This window comes from Ascaphus truei, chromosome 2 (genome assembly GCF_040206685.1).
Source record: "Ascaphus truei isolate aAscTru1 chromosome 2, aAscTru1.hap1, whole genome shotgun sequence".
NCBI lineage: Eukaryota > Metazoa > Chordata > Amphibia > Anura > Ascaphidae > Ascaphus > Ascaphus truei.
Genome location: NC_134484.1, coordinates 349,159,594 through 349,184,755, shown reverse-complemented (window position 1 = coordinate 349,184,755; position 25,162 = coordinate 349,159,594). Strand labels below are relative to the sequence as shown.

The window sequence follows — 25,162 nt, the reverse complement described above, 5'->3', positions numbered from 1 at the left end:
ATTCTTCTAGTTCGACCCATCTTTTTTTCGGCTGGGTTTGAATGCCAACTAACTAGTTGCCCTAATTGTGCCGCTCTGTAGTACTTTTGTAGGTTTGGAAGCCTCCTTCTAACTTAAATTTATAGAGGATATCTTTGCGGACTCTAGGACGTCTATTTTGCCATACAAATTTCAGAATTTTATTTTGAATATTATTGAGGTCCTTCTGACAAATCTTTACTGGGAGAGTTTGGAAGAGGTACAGTATTCTAGGTAAGATGTTCATTTTGATAGTGGCGATCCTTCCGAACCAAGAGATGATGTATGGATTCCAGGTGGACAAGTCCTTTGCAACTTGGTCGAATAAAGGTTTAAAGTTTATTTTGTATAGGGATGAGTAATCTTTTGTTATTTGAACCCCTAAATATTTAATGTGGGTCTGATTCCACTTGAAGTCAAAATTAAGTTGAAGTAATTTTACCATATCCTTGGGAAGGTTTAAGCCAAGAGCCATAGATTTAGAGTGGTTAATTTTGTATCCTGAAAGGGAGCCAAACTCAGATAGAGCTTGGAAAAGGTTGGGGAGTGAGATAAGCGGATTTGAGAGCGTCAATAGGATGTCATCCGCATAGAGAGCTATCTTAAATTCCTTCTGTCCAACATTGATACCCGTGATATTGGGGTTCATTCTTATCTGGCAGGCTAATGGTTCTATTGCCAAAGCAAACAACAAGGGGGACAGTGGGCACCCCTGTCTGGTTCCGTTCGATATTGGGAAAGGGTCAGACAAGGAGTTATTTGTTTTTACTATGGCTGTCGGAGTCGAGTATAGCGTGTTTATGCTGTTTAAGATTCCCATTTGTGAGAGTGTGGCGTTCATAAACTGCCAATCCCGCCGATCAAAAGCGTTTTCAGCGTCTAGTGAAAATAATAATGATGAGCGTGTGGTTTGTTTTGCTACATGTATTAAGTTCACCGTCCTCCTTGTGTTGTCAAGGGATTGCCTGCCCAGAACAAAGCCGACCTGGTCCGGATGGATCAATCATGGAAGAATATTGTTTAATCTAGTGGCCAGGATTTTTGCGTATAATTTTAGATCTGTATTTAACAAAGATATAGGTCTATAGCTAGAGCACATCATGGGATCTTTTCCATCTTTTGGGATTACGACTATGGTTGCTCGTAGCATATCTCTGGGTGGGGGGAGGCCTAAAAGCATCTCATTAAATACTTTGGTTAAGTGTGGGAGGAGTATTGTGGAGAATTTTTTGTAGTAAAGGTTTGAAAATCCATCCGGACAAGGGGCCTTCCCATTTTTCAAAGATTTGATAGCCTCCAGGATTTCAGGGGGTTCTATATTTTTTTCAAGATTTATTATATCTTCTGGTTCCAGCGTGGGGAGCCAGCATTGAGTTAGAAAGTTTTGAATTTTTTTCACTTTTTTCTTTTTAGCCGATTCTCCCAGTGGGCCAGGCAGATTGTAAAGAGATGCATAATATTCCTTAAAGGCGTCAATTATAATTTTGGGGCTATGAGATATCTTTCCATTTTTAGTATAAATATTATGGATCTTAGCTTTAACCTGCTTTTGTTTTAGCTTACGTGCCAGCATCTTATCTGCCTTATTACTTTTTTCGTAGTATTTCTGTTGGGTCCATCGTATAGCTCTCTCTGCGTGTGTCACTAACAAAAGATTTAATTGCCCTCTAACTGAGATTATTTGTCTATAGTTTTTTCGGGAGGGATTTGCTTTATGGATACTTTCTAGTTCTGATAACTTTGTGTTAATGTCACAATGTGTTCCGCTTTTTCCTTCTTTTTCCGAGAAGCCAGAGCAATCAGTTTACCTCTAAGCACAGATTTATGGGCCTCCCAAAGGGTAAAAGAGGAAACGTCTGGGGTGTTATTTATATCAAAATATTGGACCAGTTCCTCTTCCAATTGTTGGAGATTTTGTGGGTTCGACAATAATGATTCATTTAAAGACCACAACCTTGTTTTGTTTTTGGTTGTGAGGCCACCCAATTTAGTTATAATTGTAGAGTGGTCTGACCAAGCAGAGGGGGCAATTGTTGCTGAGGAAATGTTATCGCTAACCTGTTGGTCAATAAAAATATAGTCCATACGTGAATAACTGTTATGGGGATGAGAGAAGAAGGAAAAATCTTTTTCCTTATTGTTCATTAATATCCAGGAGTCCACTACCATCAGGTCCTTGGTCATGGATACGAGACCACGAGTTGAGGGAACTATCTTTTGTGGTGGTGGAAGACTGGGAAATGTATCTAAATTTGGGTCCATGATTGCGTTTAAATCCCCTGCAAGAATTAGAAAACCTTTCTGGACAGAGTTTATTAAATTTGTGAGCTCCTGGAAAAAGGATTCTTGATTTTCGTTATGGGCATATATGTTAGCTATTGTCACATGGGTAGAGTCTAGTAATCCTGTAACAATTAAAATTCTCCCAGCCAGGTCATTTTTAATTTTGTCTACTTTGAAATTGAGATTTTTGTGGAAAAGTGTAGCCACCCCATTTTTTTTGTATGGGATGATGAGTGATAGATTAGAGGGTAGTCGCAGTGATTGATCCTCCTTTTTCAGATGCGTTTCTTGTAACATAATGATATCTCCTGCTAGTCTCTTAGCCTCTGAAAGGGCTATTCGTCTCTTACGGGGGTATTGAGGCCCTTGGTGTTTTGGGAAATTATATTAATCGGCATAGTGATGCTTCAAAGGTTTATGATACAGGTGAACAGAGTGATGACTTATATATGGCAGAAGAAACAGAATCTTAACTATTATAAACAGTCTGTGTCGTGAACATACACCTTGAGAGATACACATATTAACTTTCTGCAGTAACAAATGCTTGTAGAAATGGGTGTGGGTGGGGGTGGACAAGGTAGGGTAGAGTAAAAAGAGGACCCCGGTTTCCAAACTGTGTTTGGGGGGACCAACCATTTCAGGTCCCGTGATGCGAGTGTATCGCAGTCACGGGATGCGCGAACCTGTGGGGGGCGGGTCGCAGCCCAACAGCTTAATGCCACAGTGCTCCTGTGTTTGGGAGCCAAATCTTCAGAGATCAAAAGCAAAAGCAACACCCCGGAAAGTACGGGGTGGATTGTATGTGTAGTATTACACCTCAGGATACAGAAAAACAAGGGGGAAATGAAACATCGTAACTATTTACATCACCTTATTTTTCCTTAGCTTTCTCACATTGAGTAGATCAGACTGGCATCCAGTGCTCGGCCATCTCAAAATCTATGTTTAGTCTATAGGGGAAGAGAGACACAAACGGAACAGTGCAAAAAATAAATAACATAGATATCCTGCAACCAGGACATACTTTTACCTAGGAAACGGTTTCGAATTAGGCCCAGGGTGTCCAAACCCAGGCCCCAAGAGCCACCAGCGGGATGCCCTCCAGCCCAGGCGGCCCATCGAGCGACCCAGTCAAAGACAGAGCCACCGTCCGAGCCACCCGCACCGAAGCAGGGACACCCACAGAAGCCGGCCCGCCGACGGCCCCCGGGGACCGAGCCCGAAAACCCCCAACTTGGGCCAACATGTGTCAACTGCACGAAACATTCAACTTAGATCAGGCTGTCTATCAGTTTCTAGGTGCTTTGAGACTTTCAGTCCATTTAGAAACACAGTCAGTTTTGAAAAAACATTTCCAAAGCAACCATCGTGGTAGCCTGTATTTTAAAACTAAAACCTTTCACAGTATGGGAAGTTATCTTCGGGAGATTCTTGATAACCAGATTGCCTTGGTCTTTGAGAGTGGTTCGAGTTAGCGAATTGACGCCAGGTGTCTCCACTCCTGTTCAAGAAAAAGAGCATATCTGGAGTAAGCGACAAGTTCAGCTGTGCCTTATGTTCCGAACAACATTCCGACAGTCTGTAGAATTAACTGGAAACTCAATGAGTGATCAGCTCCAAATTTCAAGCGGGCTGGTTCTTTTCTTTTCGTGGAGTTGGGGTCTTTACCCATGTTGGGCGTTGTTGTTTATTTGGGGGCTGAGTCCGCTGGGAGGCCTCCATTTCCTCTGGCTCAAGGAGAACCATTGCTCTCAATTTCTCTTCGCCTTCTTCTGGAGAGAGAAATATATGTGTTTGTTCTTGGTAGATAAATATTATCTTGCACGGAAAACCCCAACGGTAGCGTATTTTATTGTTTCTCAGTGTGTTTGTGATCTGTGCGAACATTTTACGCTTGTTCAACGTGATTTGAGCCAAATCTGGTAAAATTAGAAGCTGAACGTTGTCTTGTTCTATCCGTGGAGCAGATCTAGCGGCTCTCAGTATCTCCTCTTTACTACGAAAGTAGTGTAGACGTGTAATCACATCTAGTGTTTTTTTTGGGTCCAGGCCTCTAGGTCTAGGCAGTCTATGTGCTCTGTCCATCTGGAGTTTGTCTTCCGACATTTCTGGTAGCAGAGACCCAAAGAGCTGGATGAGATATGCGTCCAGTTGAGCATTGTCCACTTCTTCCTGGACCCCACTGATCCGCAGATTGTTGCGTCTTGATCGGTTTTCTGTGTCTTCCAATTTTTCGAAAATTGTTTTAACTTGTGTTTTTAATTCGTGGATTTCTTGGGCTTGGGTCTCCTGGGCAGAGGCGGTGGTGTCCACTTTCTCCTCCAAGTCCACGATACGGTCTCCTATAGACGCTATTTCCTCTCTGTCACTATGACGGAAACTCTGCATTTCGGAGCGGAAGGAGCTTTTAATGTCTTGCACAAACAGCAGCATTTCTTTGCGAGTAAGCGGAGTATCTGTCTCTTCTTCAGAGTCAGGTTCTGGTTCTGCATCTTCGCCAGCGATAGACGCGTCTTGATCTTTAGTTCCTGTCTTTGGTTTTTTAAAGAAGAGTGCGGCCTCCCGCGGATTTTTTTTTTGGTGTTTTGGTAGGTGGCATATTTATTGTTGTTGGTCGTTGGCATATAGTTGAAGCTGATATTGTTTGGGTGATGTAAGTTTCGTTTTTTCTTTTTACATTGACATAAACCCCCTCATTCCTGAAGCACCATGATCATTCACATTTTTTTTTATTATTAGGATTAGGGATGGGGAGAGAGTGTATTGGAGAACAACTCAGAGCCCTGTTTTTCAATTTTCCAGTGGTTGCATATGTTTGTGTGTTCTGTGCCTTTAACTCTGGCCGACGGCGGCCATTTTGGAACACCTCTGAGTTGCAGGCTGGAACACACGGGCACCTCTCCCTCTCCACCTCCACAGAGCTCCCTCCTCTCCTCTCCCCGCTCCCTCCACCGCCCTGGCCCCCCTCCTGTACCCTGCAAGCCCCATGCAAGGTTGAAGCTGCTTTGTTTTTTTTCTGTTTATTTATTTATTTTTTTCCTGTGGGGAGCTGTGTCTTTAAATCAGAGCTGCGGCGGCCATCTTGGATTTGGCCGACACGCAGGCTGAAACGCAGGGGGCCAGGCCGCTCCACTCCCGGCAGCAGCTCTGCCCAGCCTTCACAGCGGGGGCACAGGAAGGCGGAGGGAAGCGGAGGGAACGCAGGTAAGCAGGGGGTAGATCGGTACGGCTCACACCGAACGGCCGCCGGCCAAGAGAAGGTAAATCCGGCACTCAGCCCCCTCTCCCTTACAAAGCGGCCATTTTAGGCAGCCTGCAGCTGCACCAGGGCCCTGCACCACCTCCTTATGCTTTGCCGGTAGCCCCAGTCCCCCCTCTCACAGTGGAGTTGACAGGTGGAGGGAGGTACAGAGAGGCGCTCTCTGACTGACCCCCGGCCGGGGGAAGGTATGCCCGGAGCTCTGCTCCCTCTCCGTTATAGGGCAGTGGCAGCCATTTTGGATGCCAACCAGCCGCTCCAAAGCCTTGTGCTGCCTCAGGCTAATAGTCCACGGGCTACACACCAAATTCTCCCTCCTGTGAGTTTGCCCTTATGATAGCTCTTGCCCCCTGCGAGCTGGGGATGCCAGGGGAGAAATGGATACCGGGCCACGATCCTTGAAGGGGCTCTGCTCGGGGGCTGCAACTTGCTGTTCTGTCTGGGAGGCCTCAAATCACCAGGTTATTCATGCAATGTCCAATTAATGTCATATATGTGTATTTATGACTTCGAAATATGCAGCGCTTCGTGGGCTATTTGGATTTGAATAAGACCAATTAATTTGGCGAAGTATGGGCCAGGATGGATATAGATGTTTGATCCCTCTTTGTGGTGCTATAGCATCACACAGCCATCTTGGTTCGGCTCCAAGCCACGCCCCGCATATTTTTTTATCACAAAGGCAAGTGGAGTATTAATTGTATGTCATACTGAATACTGATTGTGGCATTTGCATGAGAAGAACAATCTATTACCCTGCTTGTGAAAGGATGAGTGCTAAATAATCAATCAGTTAATGGTGTCTATGGGGAAGAGATGATGAGGAGAGATATCCTCCAATTTAAATCGAGGCAATTTTTTCTCCTGAATCTACGGAATATGTTCACTTATAATGGGGCCCTGAAAAAATGTTTGCCCGGGGGCACGTGCATGTCTAGGTACATCACTGCTTGTATTGTCCCTGAATATACTTGTATATAGTTATCATATCCCCTCTTAGACGCCTCTTTTCTAATGTAAATAAATCTAATTTAGCTAGCCTCTCCTCATAAGCTAGAATGTCCTTCCCCTTTATTAATTTGGTGACTCTTCTCTGCAATCTCTCTAGGTCCATAATGTATTTTCTAAAGAGTGATGCCCAAAATTGTACTCCATATTCAAGGTGTGGTCTTCCTAATGCTTTATAAAGGGGCATAATTATGTATACTTCCCTTCCATCCTTTGCCCGTTTAATACAAGATAAGATCTTGTCTGTCTTTGCAGCTACTGCATGACATTGGGCACTGTTGCTAAACCTGCTGTCTACAAGCACTCCTAAATCCTTCTCCATCAAGGATTCCCCCAATTTATCCCCATTTAATTTATAAATTGCCTGTTTATTCTTTTTTCCAAATGCATAACCTTACATTTATCTGTATTAAACCTCATCTGCCATTTACCTGCTCAAATTTCCAGTCTCTCCAAGTCTTTCTGGAGAGAAATTACATCCTGCTCTGATTCTACTCCCTTACACAATTTAGTGTCGTCAGCAAAGATGGAGACTTTGCTGTCTATGCCAACCTCAAGGTCATTAATAAACAAGTTAAAAAGGGGAGGGACTTTTGTCACAAGGAAAGGAGCAGGTGCGTGTAAGTGTGTTACGAAGCCACACCTAAGCTGCTCTTTGTGCTTACATTTGGATTTTAACAGTTGATCACGTCTTTGATTGAGTCCCTGTGGGGTTCTTAACCCCATCCTCCCTGCCTGGGACCATTAACCCCATCCTCGCTGCCTGGGACTCTTAACCCCATCCTCCCTGCCTGGGACTCCTGCCTCCCACTCCCCCCTGGGATCGTTAACCACCCCTTCTTACCTTCCCCACCTGGGACTCTTAACTCCATCCTCCCCTTATCCCCTGGAATCCTTAACCCCTCTTCTTCATCCCCCCTCCCCATCCTTCCACAAGCAGGGTAATAGAACATTTACTTCCCCTTTTACCCTTCCCGACCCCCCCACCCTCCCGGGACTCTTACTTCCTCCTTCAACTCTCAACTGCCCTTCCCCCAAAAATTACTTACCTTTCTCCTTAACTCCTCCGCCCCTTACCTCAACCCCTTTTTATACCTACCTTTTATTAACCCATTCACTACCATAGAAGCAGCAGGGAAATTTGATGCAAACCCCCCTGTAGCAAAAGAGTTCATCCCTTCATTTACAAACCCTTTTCATGTCTGCACTTCATCTTTTCTCAGCTTCACCGCTTCCATCCCCCTCATTCATGTTACACGGCTTCTCGTTGCCATGGCAACATGACATCGCAGCGGCAAATGACGTCGCTGGCAAAAGACATTGTGTGACGTCGTGTTAGTGACGTCCGCAGCATCATTTGACACTGCGATTTTGAAGAAGGTGGAGGGCGGCAGCACGGAAGAGGCGGCACCAGGTATGGGGCGGCGGATCTGGAAATCCGCTGCTGATTGTACTTATTTCCACATGCTGCAAGGGCTTCTGTGATAATGGAACACTTTCTTGGAAGTTACAAGGCTCCAAATGAGGAAGCCTAACAAAAATTGCTGATTAAATTGCTAATACTTGTCGCATCATCATAACTTGGAGAAGGAGCGGCTCAGTGTAAAGACACTGACTGAGTGTGGGTGAATGATGAAGCAGGGCAACCTGGTTCAAATCCTGTTGTAAGCTCCTGGTGACCTTGGGAAAGTCACTTTATCTCCCTGTCCGTCAGGCACCAAAATCAGAGATTGTAAGCTCACCTGGGCAGGGACCTGTGCCTGTTAAACTTCTTTGCTGCGTCCCATGCGCTGTACTGTAATTGTGTGTCCCTTTAGGAGAAAACTGCTGTATGAAAAATGTATATTATTATAACTTGTGTAATGCTCGATTTCTTCATTTCCCCAGGAAGGAACAACACTGAATATGCCAATTTCTACAGAGGTTTGTGGGATTGCACAGGTGATAAGCCCGATGAATTATCCTTTAAGCATGGTGATGTCATATACATTCTGAGCAAGGTATGTTACACAAAACCACTGTTATGTAAAATCAGTGTAAACAGCCATTGTTTGCACAGAGCCATGAGAGAATAAAATTGGCGTCCTCAGCGGTACTTTGTGTGCCACCTAAAGTTCCATCTAATTCTGAAAATTGTCTTTAGGGTCACAATAATGAATTACTTTGTCAGTGAAACACAATCAAATTTGAAAACGTAACCTAATAACAGGAATCAACTTAAAAGTATGTTTATGCATGCCTCATGATTTGGCTGGAATCCAACGTCTAGCCTTTATAATAAACAATTATTATAGGATGAATGTCCACATTGCCCACCACTGCATTTTACATTATGTTTTAGCTTCCTTTTTTAAATAGATGATACTGATTAGAAATTATTTTCACTAATGGGAAGCACATTAGAGGTCATTTAAGATCACAGCTCTCTCTCTCTCTCTCTCTCTGTCTCTGTCTCTGTCTCTGTCTCTGTCTCTGTCTCTGTCTCTCTCTCTGTCTCTCTCTCTCTCTCTCTCTCTCTCTCTCTCTCTCTCTCTGTCTCTCTATATATATATATATATACGCACATATGCAGTATATGTTTTGAAATGGATGTCACAATGCACTGGACCTTTTTATCATGAATTGACTGGTTTTACGACTACTTAGCGCTAGATTTGCACTCTATCATACGGTATAATCACACACAATATTTCTTTTACTTGCTTTTGACAACTAGATTTGATGATGAAGCCTATTATTTTGATGTAGCATTTAACTGCTTCTTCCAATGGTTTGTGAGAAAATTGCACATTAATTATGCTTTAGAGAACACTGCTGTCATGCATGAAATCACTATTGGAAATCAATGTTGAAGCAGCAGTGCCATCTTCTCTGGCTATTCTACATATGTAGCAAAGTATGTAGCTGTCAATGCCGGCTTTCCCATACTGATTAGGACCAGACTAATAGTAAACCAAAACCAACTCAGACCTACTGTACTAACTAGAGATGTGTAAACTGTTAAAAAAGGGTGTGAAATCTCCTGTAAAATTTGTAGTTTCTAATCGAAACAAAGTTCACCCCCCATAAATTGTAGGGTCATGTGAACCTGATATGCAACGTCACATGACCTAATTTTGTTTCGTAAGATTAGTGAAACATATGCCTCAAATTATTATGTTTGAACTTTATTTTAAAATAAAGATAAAAGATAAATAGGTGAAGAATATAAAATGTCCCCACTCCACTGTTTTCCATTAAATCCCCCCCCCCCTGAAAATATGCTAGTTGCAACATTTTCACAAAAATTGCAACAAAATGTGGAAATTAAAACTTGAGATATACAGAAGCTCTATGTTACTGTTATTTACTGCAAAGGGATGAGAGCCAAGTGATGGAAGTGCCATCATAATGTAGTGATACTGTGCCATCATAATGTAGTGATACTGTGCCATCATAATGTAGTGATACTGTGCCATCATAATGTAGTGATACTTACGGTGACCAGATGTCCCGGTTTAGCTGGGACAGTACCGGTTTTTAGTGACAGCAGAGAAGGGGAAGGATCGATGGTCCATCCGCTCCAAAAAAAATATAGAACTCACCAGCAGAGAAATTAAAAACACTAATTTATTAAACTACATAAAATCAAAGTAACAAACAGCACAAAAAATCTCTCCCACGCGTTTCACGCCTACTGTGGCGCTTTTTTTTTAAAAAGCGCCACAGTAGGCGTGAAACGCGTGGGAGAGATTTTTTTTGTGCTGTTTGTTACTTTGATTTTATGTAGTTTAATAAATTAGTGTTTTTAATTTCTCTGCTGGTGAGTTCTATATTTTTTTTGGAGCGGATGGACCACCGATCCTTCCCCTTCTCTGCTGTCACGTGACGGGATCAGCGTTCACCACCGGATGCGGATGCAGCCGCAGACACAGAGGGAGACGCTTCCACATTCACAGCGTCAGGACTGGAGCTGTAAGCAGGGCGAGCAGAGAGGTGATCTGGTGAGTCGCGTGGACTCCACACCCGGCACAACTTGGCCAGGGCTTGGGACTGAGTAAGTACCTCTTGTTCCTAAATGCATATAGCCCTCTCTTGCTTGACCCGTTATCCAGCGCTTGTCATACTATTTCAGTCCATAACCCCTCATCCCGGTGTCAACTCCATTTATCATTCAACATTGATTTTGCCCTGCTTGACACCCATTACACGTGCTCTTAGAGCTATTACACGGTTTGTTGCTCTCTAGTACCGGTTTTTAGTGAGCTGTCCAAAAATTGTGAAAATGTCCCGGTTTAGCTGGAACCGTCCCGGTTATTAGTGAGGTGTCCTATCGGTTTGGGTGGGTAGGAGGAGAGCGGAGGTTGGAGGAGATCAGAGGAGGATGCCGGCGGCACAGCGCGTAGCCGATCAGATAAGAACAGCTGTAGTTGGTAGGAGGGAGGAGGAGAGCAGAGTTTTGTTGGCTGCTACAGCTTCGGGGCAATAGGTGGCGCTGCAGAGAACTCCTGATTTGAGCTGCTGCTTAGAGTTGCTCCTCTGTAGTTCTCCCGGTTCCGTGTGTCCGTTGGTAAGTATATGTGTGTGTGTGTGTGTGTGTGTGTGTGTTGGTAGGTGTGTGTGTGTGTGTGTGCTGGTAAGTGTGTGTATTTGTAATGCATATGTGTGTTTCATGCATTATGTGCATGTATATGTTGTATATTTAGTGTTTGTATATGTTGAATATAAATGTGTATTTGTAGATGGTATGTGTGTTAAACTAATGTATGGTATTTGTGTGTTAAACTAATGTTTGGTATGTGTGTATATGGTGTAGTGTGTGTGTGTGTGTGTGTGTGTGTGTGTGTGTGTATATATGGGTGTGAGAGAGGATGGAGAGGGAGTGGGGGTAAGATAGGATGGAGAGGGGGGGAGGTGCAGAGGGAGTAGGGAAAGGAGAGAGGATGGAGAAGAGTGGGGGGACAGAGGATGGAGAAGGAGTGGGGGTGGGGAGAGAGGATGGAGAGGAAGTGGGGGTGGGGAGAGAGGATGGAGAGGGAGTGGGGTGGGAGAGGATGGAGAGGGAGTGGGGGGTATGAGAGGATGCATAGGGAGAGAGGAGGGAGCGGGGGGAGAGAGGATGGGGGAGGGAGGAGAGAGAATGGGGGGAGGAAAAAGTGAGGATGAGGGGGAGAGGTAGGAAGGAGGGAGGATGTGTGGAGAGGGAGGGTGGCGGGAGAGGGTGGATGGGGGGAGAGGGAAAAAAGCAAAAAAAGGGGGGGGGGCATTTTATTTTATTTGTTTTAAAAATATTTTTTAATGTGTCCCAGTTTTTACATTTGAAAATCTGGTCACCCTAGTGATACTGTGCCATCATAATGTAGTGATACTGTGCCATCATAATGTAGTGATACTGTGCCATCATAATGTAGTGATACTGTGCTATCATAATGTAGTGATACTGTGCTATCATAATGTAGTGATACTGTGCTATCATAATGTAGTGATACTGTGCTATCATAATGTAGTGATGCTGTGCCATCATAATGTAGTGATACTGTGCTATCATAATGTAGTGATACTGTGCTATCATAATGTAGTGATACTGTGCTATCATAATGTAGTGATACTGTGCTATCATAATGTAGTGATACTGTGCCATCATAATGTAGTGATACTGTGCCATCATAATGTAGTGATACTGTGCTATCATAATGTAGTGATACTGTGCTATCATAATGTAGTGATACTGTGCTATCATAATGTAGTGATCATGTGCCATCATAATGTAGTGATACTGTGCTATCATAATGTAGTGATACTGTGCTATCATAATGTAGTGATACTGTGCCATCATAATGTAGTGATACTGTGCTATAATAATGTAGTGATACTGTGCTATCATAATGTAGTGATACTGTGCCATCATAATGTAGTGATACTGAGCCATCATAATGTAGTGATACTGTGCCATCATAATGTAGTGATACTGTGCCATCATAATGTAGTGATACTGTGCCATCATAATGTAGTGATACTGTGCCATCATAATGTAGTGATACTGTGCACAGCATTATGATGGCACAGTATCACTACATTATGATAGCACAGTATCACTACATTATGATGGCACAGTATCACTACATTATGATAGCACAGTATCACTACATTATGATAACACAGTATCACTACATTATGATAGCACAGTATCACTACATTATGATAGCACAGTATCACTACATTATGATGGCACAGTATCACTACATTATGATGGCACAGTATCACTACATTATGATAGCACAGTATCACTACATTATGATAGCACAGTATCACTACATTATGATGGCACAGTATCACTACATTATGATAGCACAGTATCACTACATTATGATAGCACAGTATCACTACATTATGATGGCACAGTATCACTACATTATGATAGCACAGTATCACTACATTATGATAGCACAGTATCACTACATTATGATGGCACAGTATCACTACATTATGACAGCACAGTATCACTACATTATGATGGCACAGTATCACTACATTATGATGGCACAGTATCACTACATTATGATAGCACAGTATCACTACATTATGATGGCACAGTATCACTACATTATGATGGCACAGTATCACTACATTATGATAGCACAGTATCACTACATTATGATGGCACAGTATCACTACATTATGACAGCACAGTATCACTACATTATAATGGCACAGTATCACTACATTATGACGGCACAGTATCACTACATTATGATGGCACAGTATCACTACATTATGATGGCACAGTATCACTACATTATGGTAGCACAGTATCACTACATTATGATGGCACAGTATCACTACATTATGATGGCACAGTATCACTACATTATGATGGCACAGTATCACTACATTATGATGGCACAGCATCACTACATTATGATGGCACAGTATCACTACATTATGATAGCACAGTATCACTACATTATGATAGCACAGTATCACTACATTATGATAGCACAGTATCACTACATTATGATAGCACAGTATCACTACATTATGATAGCACAGTATCACTACATTATGATGGCACAGTATCACTACATTATGGTGGCACAGTATCACTACATTATGGTAGCACAGTATCACTACATTATGATGGCACAGTATCACTACATTATGATGGCACAGTATCACTACATTATGATGGCACAGTATCACTACATTATGATGGCACAGTATCACTACATTATGATGGCACAGTATCACTACATTATGATAGCACAGTATCACTACATTATGATGGCACAGTATCACTACATTATGATAGCACAGTATCACTACATTATGATGGCACAGTATCACTACATTATGATGGCACAGTATCACTACATTATGATGGCACAGTATCACTACATTATGATGGCACAGTATCACTACATTATGATAGCACAGTATCACTACATTATGGTAGCACAGTATCACTACATTATGATAGCACAGCATCACTACAATATGATGGCACAGTATCACTACATTATGATGGCACAGTATCACTACATTATGATGGCACAGTATCACTACATTATGATGGCACAGTATTACTACATTATGATGGCACAGTATCACTACATTATGATGGCACAGTATCACTACATTATGATGGCACAGCATCACTACATTATGATGGCACAGTATCACTACATTATGATAGCACCGTATCACTACATTATGATAGCACAGTGTCACTACATTATGATAGCACAGTATCACTACATTATGATGGCACAGCATCACTACATTATGATGGCACAGTATCACTACATTATGATAGCACAGTATCACTACATTATGATAGCACAGTATCACTACATTATGATAGCACAGTATCACTACATTATGATGGCACAGTATCACTACATTATGGTAGCACAGTATCACTACATTATGATGGCACAGCATCACTACATTATGATGGCACAGTATCACTACATTATGATGGCACAGTATCACTACATTATGATAGCACAGTATCACTACATTATGATGGCACAGTATCACTACATTATGATAGCACAGTATCACTACATTATGGTAGCACAGTATCACTACATTATGATAGCACAGCATCACTACAATATGATGGCACAGCATCACTACATTATGATGGCACAGTATCACTACATTATGATGGCACAGTATCACTACATTATGATGGCACAGTATCACTACATTATGATAGCACAGTATCACTACATTATGAAGGCACAGTATCACTACATTATGATAGCACAGTATCACTACATTATGATGGCACAGTATCACTACATTATGATGGCACAGTATCACTACATTATGATGGCACAGTATCACTACATTATGATGGCACAGTATCACTACATTATGATAGCACAGTATCACTACATTATGATGGCACAGTATCACTACATTATGATGGCACAGTATCACTACATTATGAAGGCACAGTATCACTACATTATGATAGCACAGTATCACTACATTATGATAGCACAGTATCACTACATTATGATGGCACAGTATCACTACATTATGATGGCACAGTATCACTACATTATGAAGGCACAGTATCACTACATTATGATAGCACAGTATCACTACATTATGATGGCACAGTATCACTACATTATGATGGCACAGTATCACTACATTATGATGGCACAGTATCACTACATTATGATGGCACAGTATCACTACATTATGATGGCACAGTATCACTACATTATGATGGCACAGTATCACTACATTATGGTGGCACAGTATCACTACATTATGGTAGCACAGTATCACTACATTATGATGGCACAGTATCACTACATTATGATGGCACAGTATCACTACATTATGATGGCACAGTATCACTACATTATGATGGCACAGTATCACTACATTATGATGGCACAGTATCACTACATTATGATAGCACAGTATCACTACATTATGATAGCACAGTATCACTACATTATGATGGCACAGTATCACTACATTATGATAGCACAGTATCACTACATTATGATGGCACAGTATCACTACATTATGATAGCACAGTATCACTACATTATGATAGCACAGTATCACTACATTATGATGGCACAGTATCACTACATTATGATGGCACAGTATCACTACATTATGGTAGCACAGTATCACTACATTATGATGGCACAGTATCACTACATTATGATGGCACAGTATCACTACATTATGATAGCACAGTATCACTACATTATGACAGCACAGTATCACTACATTATGATGGCTCAGTATCACTACATTATGATGGCACAGTATCACTACATTATGATAGCACAGTATCACTACATTATGATGGCACAGTATCACTACATTATGATAGCACAGTATCCCTACATTATGATGGCACAGTATCACTACATTATGATAGCACAGTATCACTACATTATGATAGCACAGTATCACTACATTATGATAGCACAGTATCACTACATTATGATGGCACAGTATCACTACATTATGATGGCACAGTATCACTACATTATGGTAGCACAGTATCACTACATTATGATGGCACAGCATCACTACATTATGATGGCACAGTATCACTACATTATGATGGCACAGTATCACTACATTATAATAGCACAGTATCACTACATTATGGTAGCACAGTATCACTACATTATGATAGCACAGCATCACTACAATATGATGGCACAGTATCACTACATTATGATGGCACAGTATCACTACATTATGATGGCACAGTATCACTACATTATGATAGCTCAGTATCACTACATTATGATAGCACAGTATCACTACATTATCATAGCACAGTATCACTACATTATGAAGGCTCAGTATCACTACATTATGATGGCACAGTATCACTAAATTATGATAGCACAGTATCACTACATTATGATGGCACAGTATCACTACATTATGATAGCACAGTATCACTACATTATGATGGCACAGTATCACTACATTATGATAGCACAGTATCACTACATTATGATAGCACAGCATCACTACAATATGATGGCACAGCATCACTACATTATGATGGCACAGTATCACTACATTATGATGGCACAGTATCACTACATTATGATGGCACAGTATCACTACATTATGATGGCACAGTATCACTACATTATGATGGCACAGTATCACTACATTATGAAGGCACAGTATCACTACATTATGATAGCACAGTATCACTACATTATGGTAGCACAGTATCACTACATTATGATGGCACAGTATCACTACATTATGATGGCACAGTATCACTACATTATGATGGCACAGTATCACTACATTATGATGGCACAGTATCACTACATTATGATGGCACAGTATCACTACATTATGATGGCACAGTATCACTACATTATGGTGGCACAGTATCACTACATTATGGTAGCACAGTATCACTACATTATGATGGCACAGTATCACTACATTATGATAGCACAGTATCACTACATTATGATGGCACAGTATCACTACATTATGATGGCACAGTATCACTACATTATGATGGCACAGTATCACTACATTATGATGGCACAGTATCACTACATTATGATAGCACAGTATCACTACATTATGATAGCACAGTATCACTACATTATGATGGCACAGTATCACTACATTATGATAGCACAGTATCACTACATTATGATGGCACAGTATCACTACATTATGATAGCACAGTATCACTACATTATGGTAGCACAGTATCACTACATTATGATGGCACAGTATCACTACATTATGATGGTACAGTATCACTACATTATGACGGCACAGTATCACTACATTATGATAGCACAGTATCACTACATTATGATGGCACAGTATCACTACATTATGATGGCACAGTATCACTACATTATGACGGCACAGTATCACTACATTATGATGGCACAGTATCACTACATTATGACGGCACAGTATCACTACATTATGATGGCACAGTATCACTACATTATGACGGCACAGTATCACTACATTATGATGGCACAGTATCACTACATTATGATGGCACAGTATCACTACATTATGATGGCACAGTATCACTACATTATGATGGCACAGTATCACTACATTATGGTAGCACAGTATCACTACATTATGACAGCACAGTATCACTACATTATGATAGCACAGTATCACTACATTATGATGGCACAGTATCACTACATTATGATAGCACAGTATCACTACATTATGATAGCACAGTATCACTACATTATGATGGCACAGTATCACTACATTATGATGGCTCAGTATCACTACATTATGGTAGCACAGTATCACTACATTATGATGGCACAGTATCACTACATTATGATGGCACAGTATCACTACATTATGATAGCACAGCATCACTACATTATGATGGCACTGTATCACTACATTATGATAGCACAGTATCACTACATTATGATGGCACAGTATCACTACATTATGATAGCACAGTATCACTACATTATGACAGCACAGCATCACTACATTATGATAGCACAGCATCACTACATTATGATGGCACAGTATCACTACATTATGATAGCACAGTATCACTACATTATGATAGCACAGTATCACTACATTATGATGGCACAGTATCACTACATTATGGTAGCACAGTATCACTACATTATGATAGCACAGTATCACTACATTATGATGGCACAGTATCACTACATTATGATGGCACAGTATCACTACATTATGATGGCACAGTATCACTACATTATGATGGCACAGTATCACTACATTATGATGGCACAGTATCACTACATTATGATGGCACAGTATCACTACATTATGATGGCACAGTATCACTACATTATGATAGCACAGTATCACTACATTATGATGGCACAGTATCACTACATTATGATAGCACAGTATCACTACATTATGATAGCACAGCATCACTACATTATGATGGCACAGCATCACTACATTATGATAGCACAGTATCACTACATTATGATGGCACAGTATCACTACATTATGATGGCACAGTATCACTACATTATGATGGCACAGTATCACTACATTATGATGGCACAGTATCACTACATTATGATGGCACAGTATCACTACATTATGATAGCACAGTATCACTACATTATGATAGCACAGTATCACTACATTATGATGGCACAGTATCACTACATTATGATGGCACAGTATCACTACATTATGATAGCACAGTATCACTACATTATGATAGCACAGTATCACTACATTATGATAGCACAGTATCACTACATTATGATAGCACAGTATCACTACATTATGATAGCACAGCATCACTACATTATGATAGCACAGCATCACTACATTATGGTAGCACAGTATCACTACATTATGATAGCACAGTATCACTACATTATGATAGCACAGCATCACTACTATGATAGCACAGCATCACTACATTATGATAGCACAGTATCACTACATTATGATAGCACAGTATCACTACATTATGATGGCACAGTATCACTACATTATGATAGCACAGTATCACTACATTATGATAGCACAGTATCACTACATTATGATGGCACAGTATCACTACATTATGATGGCACAGTATCACTACATTATGATAGCACAGCATCACTACATTATGATAGCACAGTATCACTACATTATGCTGGCACAGTATCACTACATTATGATGGCACAGTATCAATACATTATGATAGCTCAGTATCACTACATTATGATAGCACAGTATCACTACATTATGATAGCACAGTATCACTACATTATGATAGCACAGTATCACTACATTATGATGGCACAGTATCACTACATTATGATAGCACAGTATCACTACATTATGATAGCACAGTATCACTACATTATGATGGCACAGTATCACTACATTATGATGGCACAGTATCACTACATTATGATGGCACAGTATCACTACATTATGATGGCACAGTATCACTACATTATGATGGCACAGTATCACTACATTATGATGGCACAGTATCACTACATTATAATAGCACAGTATCACTACATTATGATGGCACAGTATCACTACATTATGATGGCACAGTATCACTACATTATGATGGCACAGTATCACTACATTATGATGGCACAGTATCACTACATTATGATGGCACAGTATCACTACATTATGGTAGCACAGTATCACTACATTATGATAGCACAGCATCACTACATTATGATGGCACAGTATAACTACATTATGATAGCACAGTATCACTACATTATGATGGCACAGTATCACTACATTATGATAGCACAGTATCACTACATTATGATGGCACAGTATCACTACATTATGATGGCACAGTATCACTACATTATGATGGCACAGTATCACTACTGCACCGACACACTTTATTCGAGCAAATACCCAGTATGTACCTGGCAGATACCTGGAATGCGCCGCTCCTCACCTCTGACAAGCCCCGTAGCATTTGCCTTCCCAGCCTGGGTTCATGCCTGGCTGACGGGCGGCTGATCTGTTAAATGATAATGATTAGGATTTAATAGGCTGCAATGCTTCGCGTGTCTACCAGATGGCATAAATTCATGAATTGTAATGCAGTATATATATATATACTGTGCAGTATTGCAGCCAGCGGGAATAAAATGCTTCAATCCCTGCCTGGAAAATACCTCAATGCACTCGGGCAGAAAACAGTCACAAACCTCAATACACCCGGGTATACCCAAATTCGTGGGACTAGCCGAGCTCGAATAAAGTGTGTCGCCAGTGTACATTATGATGGCACAGTATCACTACATTATGATGGCACAGTATCACTACATTATGATAGCACAGTATCACTACATTATGATGGCACAGTATCACTACATTATGATGGCACAGTATCACTACATTATGATGGCACAGCATCACTACATTATGATGGCACAGCATCACTACATTATGATGGCACAGTATCACTACATTATGATGGCACAGTATCACTACATTATGATGGCACAGTATCACTACATTATGATGGCACAGTATCACTACATTATGATGGCACAGTATCACTACATTATGATAGCACAGTATCACTACATCTACCTCTGTAGTTCTCCCGGTTCCGTGTGTCCGTTGGTAAGTGTATGTGTGTGTGTGTGTGTGTGTGTTGGTAGGTGTGTGTGTGTGTGTGCTGGTAAGTGTGTGTATTTGTAATGCATATGTGTGTTTCATGCATTATGTGCATGTATATGTTGTATATTTAGTGTTTGTATATGTTGAATATAAATGTGTATTTGTAGATGATATGTGTGTTAAACTAATGTATGGTATTTGTGTGTTAAACTAATGTTTGGTATGTGTGTATATGGTGTAGTGTGTGTGTGTGTGTGTGTGTGTATATATGGGTGAGAGAGGATGGAGAGGGAGTGGGGGTAAGATAGGATGGAGAGGGGGGAGGTGCAGAGGGAGTAGGGAACGGAGAGAGGATGGAGAAGAGTGGGGGGACAGAGGATGGAGAAGGAGTGGGGGTGGGGAGAGAGGATGGAGAGGAAGTGGGGGTGGGGAGAGAGGATGGAGAGGGAGTGGGGTGGGAGAGGATGGAGAGGGAGTGGGGGGTATGAGAGGATGCATAGGGAGAGAGGAGGGAGCGGGGGGAGAGAGGATGGGGGAGGGAGGAGAGAGAATGGGGGGAGGAAAAAGTGAGGATGAGGGGGAGAGGTAGGAAGGAGGGAGGATGGGTGGAGAGGGAGGATGGCGGGAGAGGGTGGATGGGGGGAGAGGGAAAAAGGCAAAAAAAGGGGGGGGGGGGCGTTTTATTTCATTTGTTTTATAAATATTTTTTAATGTATCCCAGTTTTTACATTTGAAAATCTGGTCACCCTAGTGATATGTGCCATCATAATGTAGTGATACTGTGCCATCATAATGTAGTGATACTGTGCCATCATAATGTAGTGATACTGTGCCATCATAATGTAGTGATACTGTGCCATCATAATGTAGTGATACTGAGCTATCATAATGTAGTGATACTGTGCTATCATAATGTAGTGATACTGTGCTATCATAATGTAGTGATACTGTGCCATCATAATGTAGTGATACTGTGCCATCATAATGTAGTGATACTGAGCCATCATAATGTAGTGATACTGTGCCATCATAATGTAGTGATACTGTGCCATCATAATGTAGTGATACTGTGCTATCATAATGTAGTGATATTGTGCTATCATAATGTAGTGATACTGTGCTATCATAATGTAGTGATACTGTGCTATCATAATGTAGTGATACTGTGCTATCATAATGTAGTGATACTGTGCCATCATAATGTAGTGATACTGTGCTATCATAATGTAGTGATACTGAGCCATCATAATGTAGTGATACTGAGCTATCATAATGTAGTGATACTGTGCTATCATAATGTAGTGATACTGTGCTATCATAATGTAGTGATACTGTGCCATCATAATGTAGTGATACTGAGCTATCATAATGTAGTGATACTGTGCTATCATAATGTAGTGATACTGTGCTATCATAATGTAGTGATACTGTGCCATCATAATGTAGTGATACTGTGCCATCATAATGTAGTGATACTGTGCTATCATAATGTAGTGATACTGTGCCATCATAATGTAGTGATACTGTGCTATCATAATGTAGTGATACTGTGCTATCATAATGTAGTGATACTGTGCCTTCATAATGTAGTGATACTGTGCTATCATAATGTAGTGATACTGTGCCATCATAATGTAGTGATACTGTGCTATCATAATGTAGTGATACTGTGCCATCATAATGTAGTGATACTGTGCTATCATAATGTAGTGATACTGTGCCATCATAATGTAGTGATACTGTGCTATCATAATGTAGTGATACTGCTTTATTAAAAATGGGGCAAAGTGGCCAAACATAATTTTTTAAAGATTTATTTTCAATTTATGAAATAGAATACAATAAGCAAGTAGTTATACTGCAGCACTAGGGATACACAACACAAATATGTACAGTAGAAAACGCAAAGCGACGTTTATTTTGCCCTTTTGGTCAGCAGAATACACAACTTTCGTGGGGGAGCGCCACCTTCTGTCAGGTACATACAGATACACAATCACAAAGAGACCTTATAAACATTATAAACCACACCCACAATTAAGTGCCTCAAGTTGGGCTAAATCTCATTTACATACAGCATTGAAACAATTATATTTCCCACTAGTTATTAACACCTTCTCACTCTCCCCCTCCTCTATTCCCCCCTCCACCATGTATTTCTATCTCCCGCCTCTCTCTCACTGCTTCTCCCCTCTATTCCTCACTTACCCTCCCTCCCTCACCCCTATCTCTCTCTTCCTCACTCCCTCTCTTACACCCCCTCTCACACTCTCCCCCTGCTATCACTCAATTACTCCCCTCTCACTTGATCCCGCTCCCTCAATCCCCCCTGCTTCCTCACATTCATTCCCTCCTCCTCCCCTGACCACACACACAATCCCCCTCCCCACAATAGTTATCCCCTCATAACCCCCGCCCCACAACACTACCCCCATCCCCAAATACATACAACACTATCCCCCCAAATGCATACAATACTACCCCCATCCCCAAATACATACAACACTATCCCCCCAAATACATACAACACTATCCCCCATCCCCAAATACATAGAATACTACCTACCAATCCCCAAATACATGCAAAACTACCCCATCCCCAAATACATGCAACACTATCCCCCATCCCCAAATACATGCAATACTGCCCCCCCCCAAATACATACATTACCCTCCTCCAAATACATACAACATTACCCCTCCCCCCCAAAATAATACATACAACACACACTTACCTTGGGGGTGGTCCCAGGCCTCTGGTGCCCCTGCTCGCCCCAGATACCTCGTGCTGGGCCTCCTGTCGGGTCTCCCACTCTCCTGCTGGAGCAAGCTGGAATCTGGGCCCGACTTCCGGGTGGGCACAGCTTCCGACGCGCGCTGGCGGGGGGGGGGGAGAGGCAGGCCCCGGCAGGAGGCCCGCAGCAGCTGGAGAGACCCGGGGCCTGGCCGCAATCAGAGGCCCGTCATCCAGATGCAGAAGTTCGGCCCACCTTCCAGTGCCGTCCAGCCGGGCCGTACGCACCCACAGGCCCGGTACACTTGTCCCGGCTCTCCCCTCTGTCAGCGGCCCTGTTAATAGCAACCTATACAGCTGCTTTATTCATTCATATAATCTTAATAGTAATGTTAATGTTTACAGAAATATATACTGTATGGAATTAGAAAATAGCACAAACATGTTATAGAAAAATTAAAGGCGTTGGGACACTCGAGACTGCCAGCGAAGGGAGAGAAACAAGGCAACTATACTTTCAAGCTACCATTTAAACCAGCAGTCCAAGCTGCCGTTTTTACTTATTTATTTTTCTCTTTAATATGTGTGTAACCCTGTTTCCCCCACCCAATCTCATCTTGGGCCTATCTCTGGGAAACTCACTCTGGTTACATGGCTTAGTGTGGCGCATACCTGCTGGTAACAGGAGACCTGAGTCTCCCGCATGGTGTTGTAGGGGAATGACAGGACAGGCTTCTGGGGTTGTGCCCGAATAGTACTCACAGGTGCAGCGCCTCCATCTTGTGCAGCCCCCAGGTGTATGGGGTGAAGTCTCTGCAAAAGAATCTCTGTCCCCCTCCTCCCAATAGACTTCAGTCTTAGACAGGCGGTATGATAAAACTCAGGTTGCTTTATTGGTCTTCCTGTATTCAGCAGCAGTTGATAGTCTCAGCTCAGAGAGTATCCACCCTCAGGATGTCCCTGGATCAACTCCCAGCCAAAGGGCACCGAGAGTGGTCCTTGCTCTTCCCTTATCCCCTGGTGGGACACGAGGTAACGGTTTCCCACCGCTCCCCTAAGGTAGGGCCTCAAACTGTCAGAGCCCTGGCAGCTTAGTTTGGGTAAACCATGCTTCTCTCACGGTAGAGGCAGACTGGCTAAATACAGGAAATACAGTGCATTAAGTACAGAACCAGTACGCACCACCCCTGTGTCTCTGATTGGACACAAGGCTTGATGACACTACCTTATCTGACTCACTGCACTGCCATGAGTGGGGAAACCCCATGATTACTCCTGGCAAACCTACCCTTACTAGGCTTTACTGCCAGGAGGAGGACAGAATAATAGCCCAAAACCTATCAGGGCTACATGTGCATCAATACAATCCACACAATTATAAGTACTGTAATTAGCTAATTTTGATTGGCGAAGATTCGGCTTGGGGGTTCATTGAATGGCTGTCAGTGCAGCAGGAAGGGACCAAAGATGCAATGGTCTGTTTGGAAGATGATGTGACCAGGCAGTTACTAGATACAATTAGTGCACTGCTAGAGGGAGGGCACATCTCAAAAAGGGGGTGCAAGAGCCTATTTCAGAAGAGTAAGGGGGTGTGACTTCGTAAATGGTTGCTAGAGAAACAAAAAATGTTTGTTACATTATTATACATTACAAATATCATTCACAGTATTTTTTTTTTTAAATGCTACAAGTATATAAGATATTGCTTGATCTGCAGCTTTAACCCTGAACACAGACA

General features: G+C 41.8%; 1 protein-coding gene across 1 annotated transcript in view; it reads left to right on the top strand.

Moving 5' to 3' along the window:
• SKAP2 (src kinase associated phosphoprotein 2) overlaps positions 1-25,162 on the top strand; it is a 325,224-nt gene that overhangs the window by 263,953 nt on the left and 36,109 nt on the right. Inside the window, exon 11 of the mRNA XM_075586827.1 lies at positions 8,459-8,571. Coding sequence (XP_075442942.1) covers positions 8,459-8,571 — 113 coding nt within the window. The remainder of the gene's footprint in view (positions 1-8,458; positions 8,572-25,162) is intronic.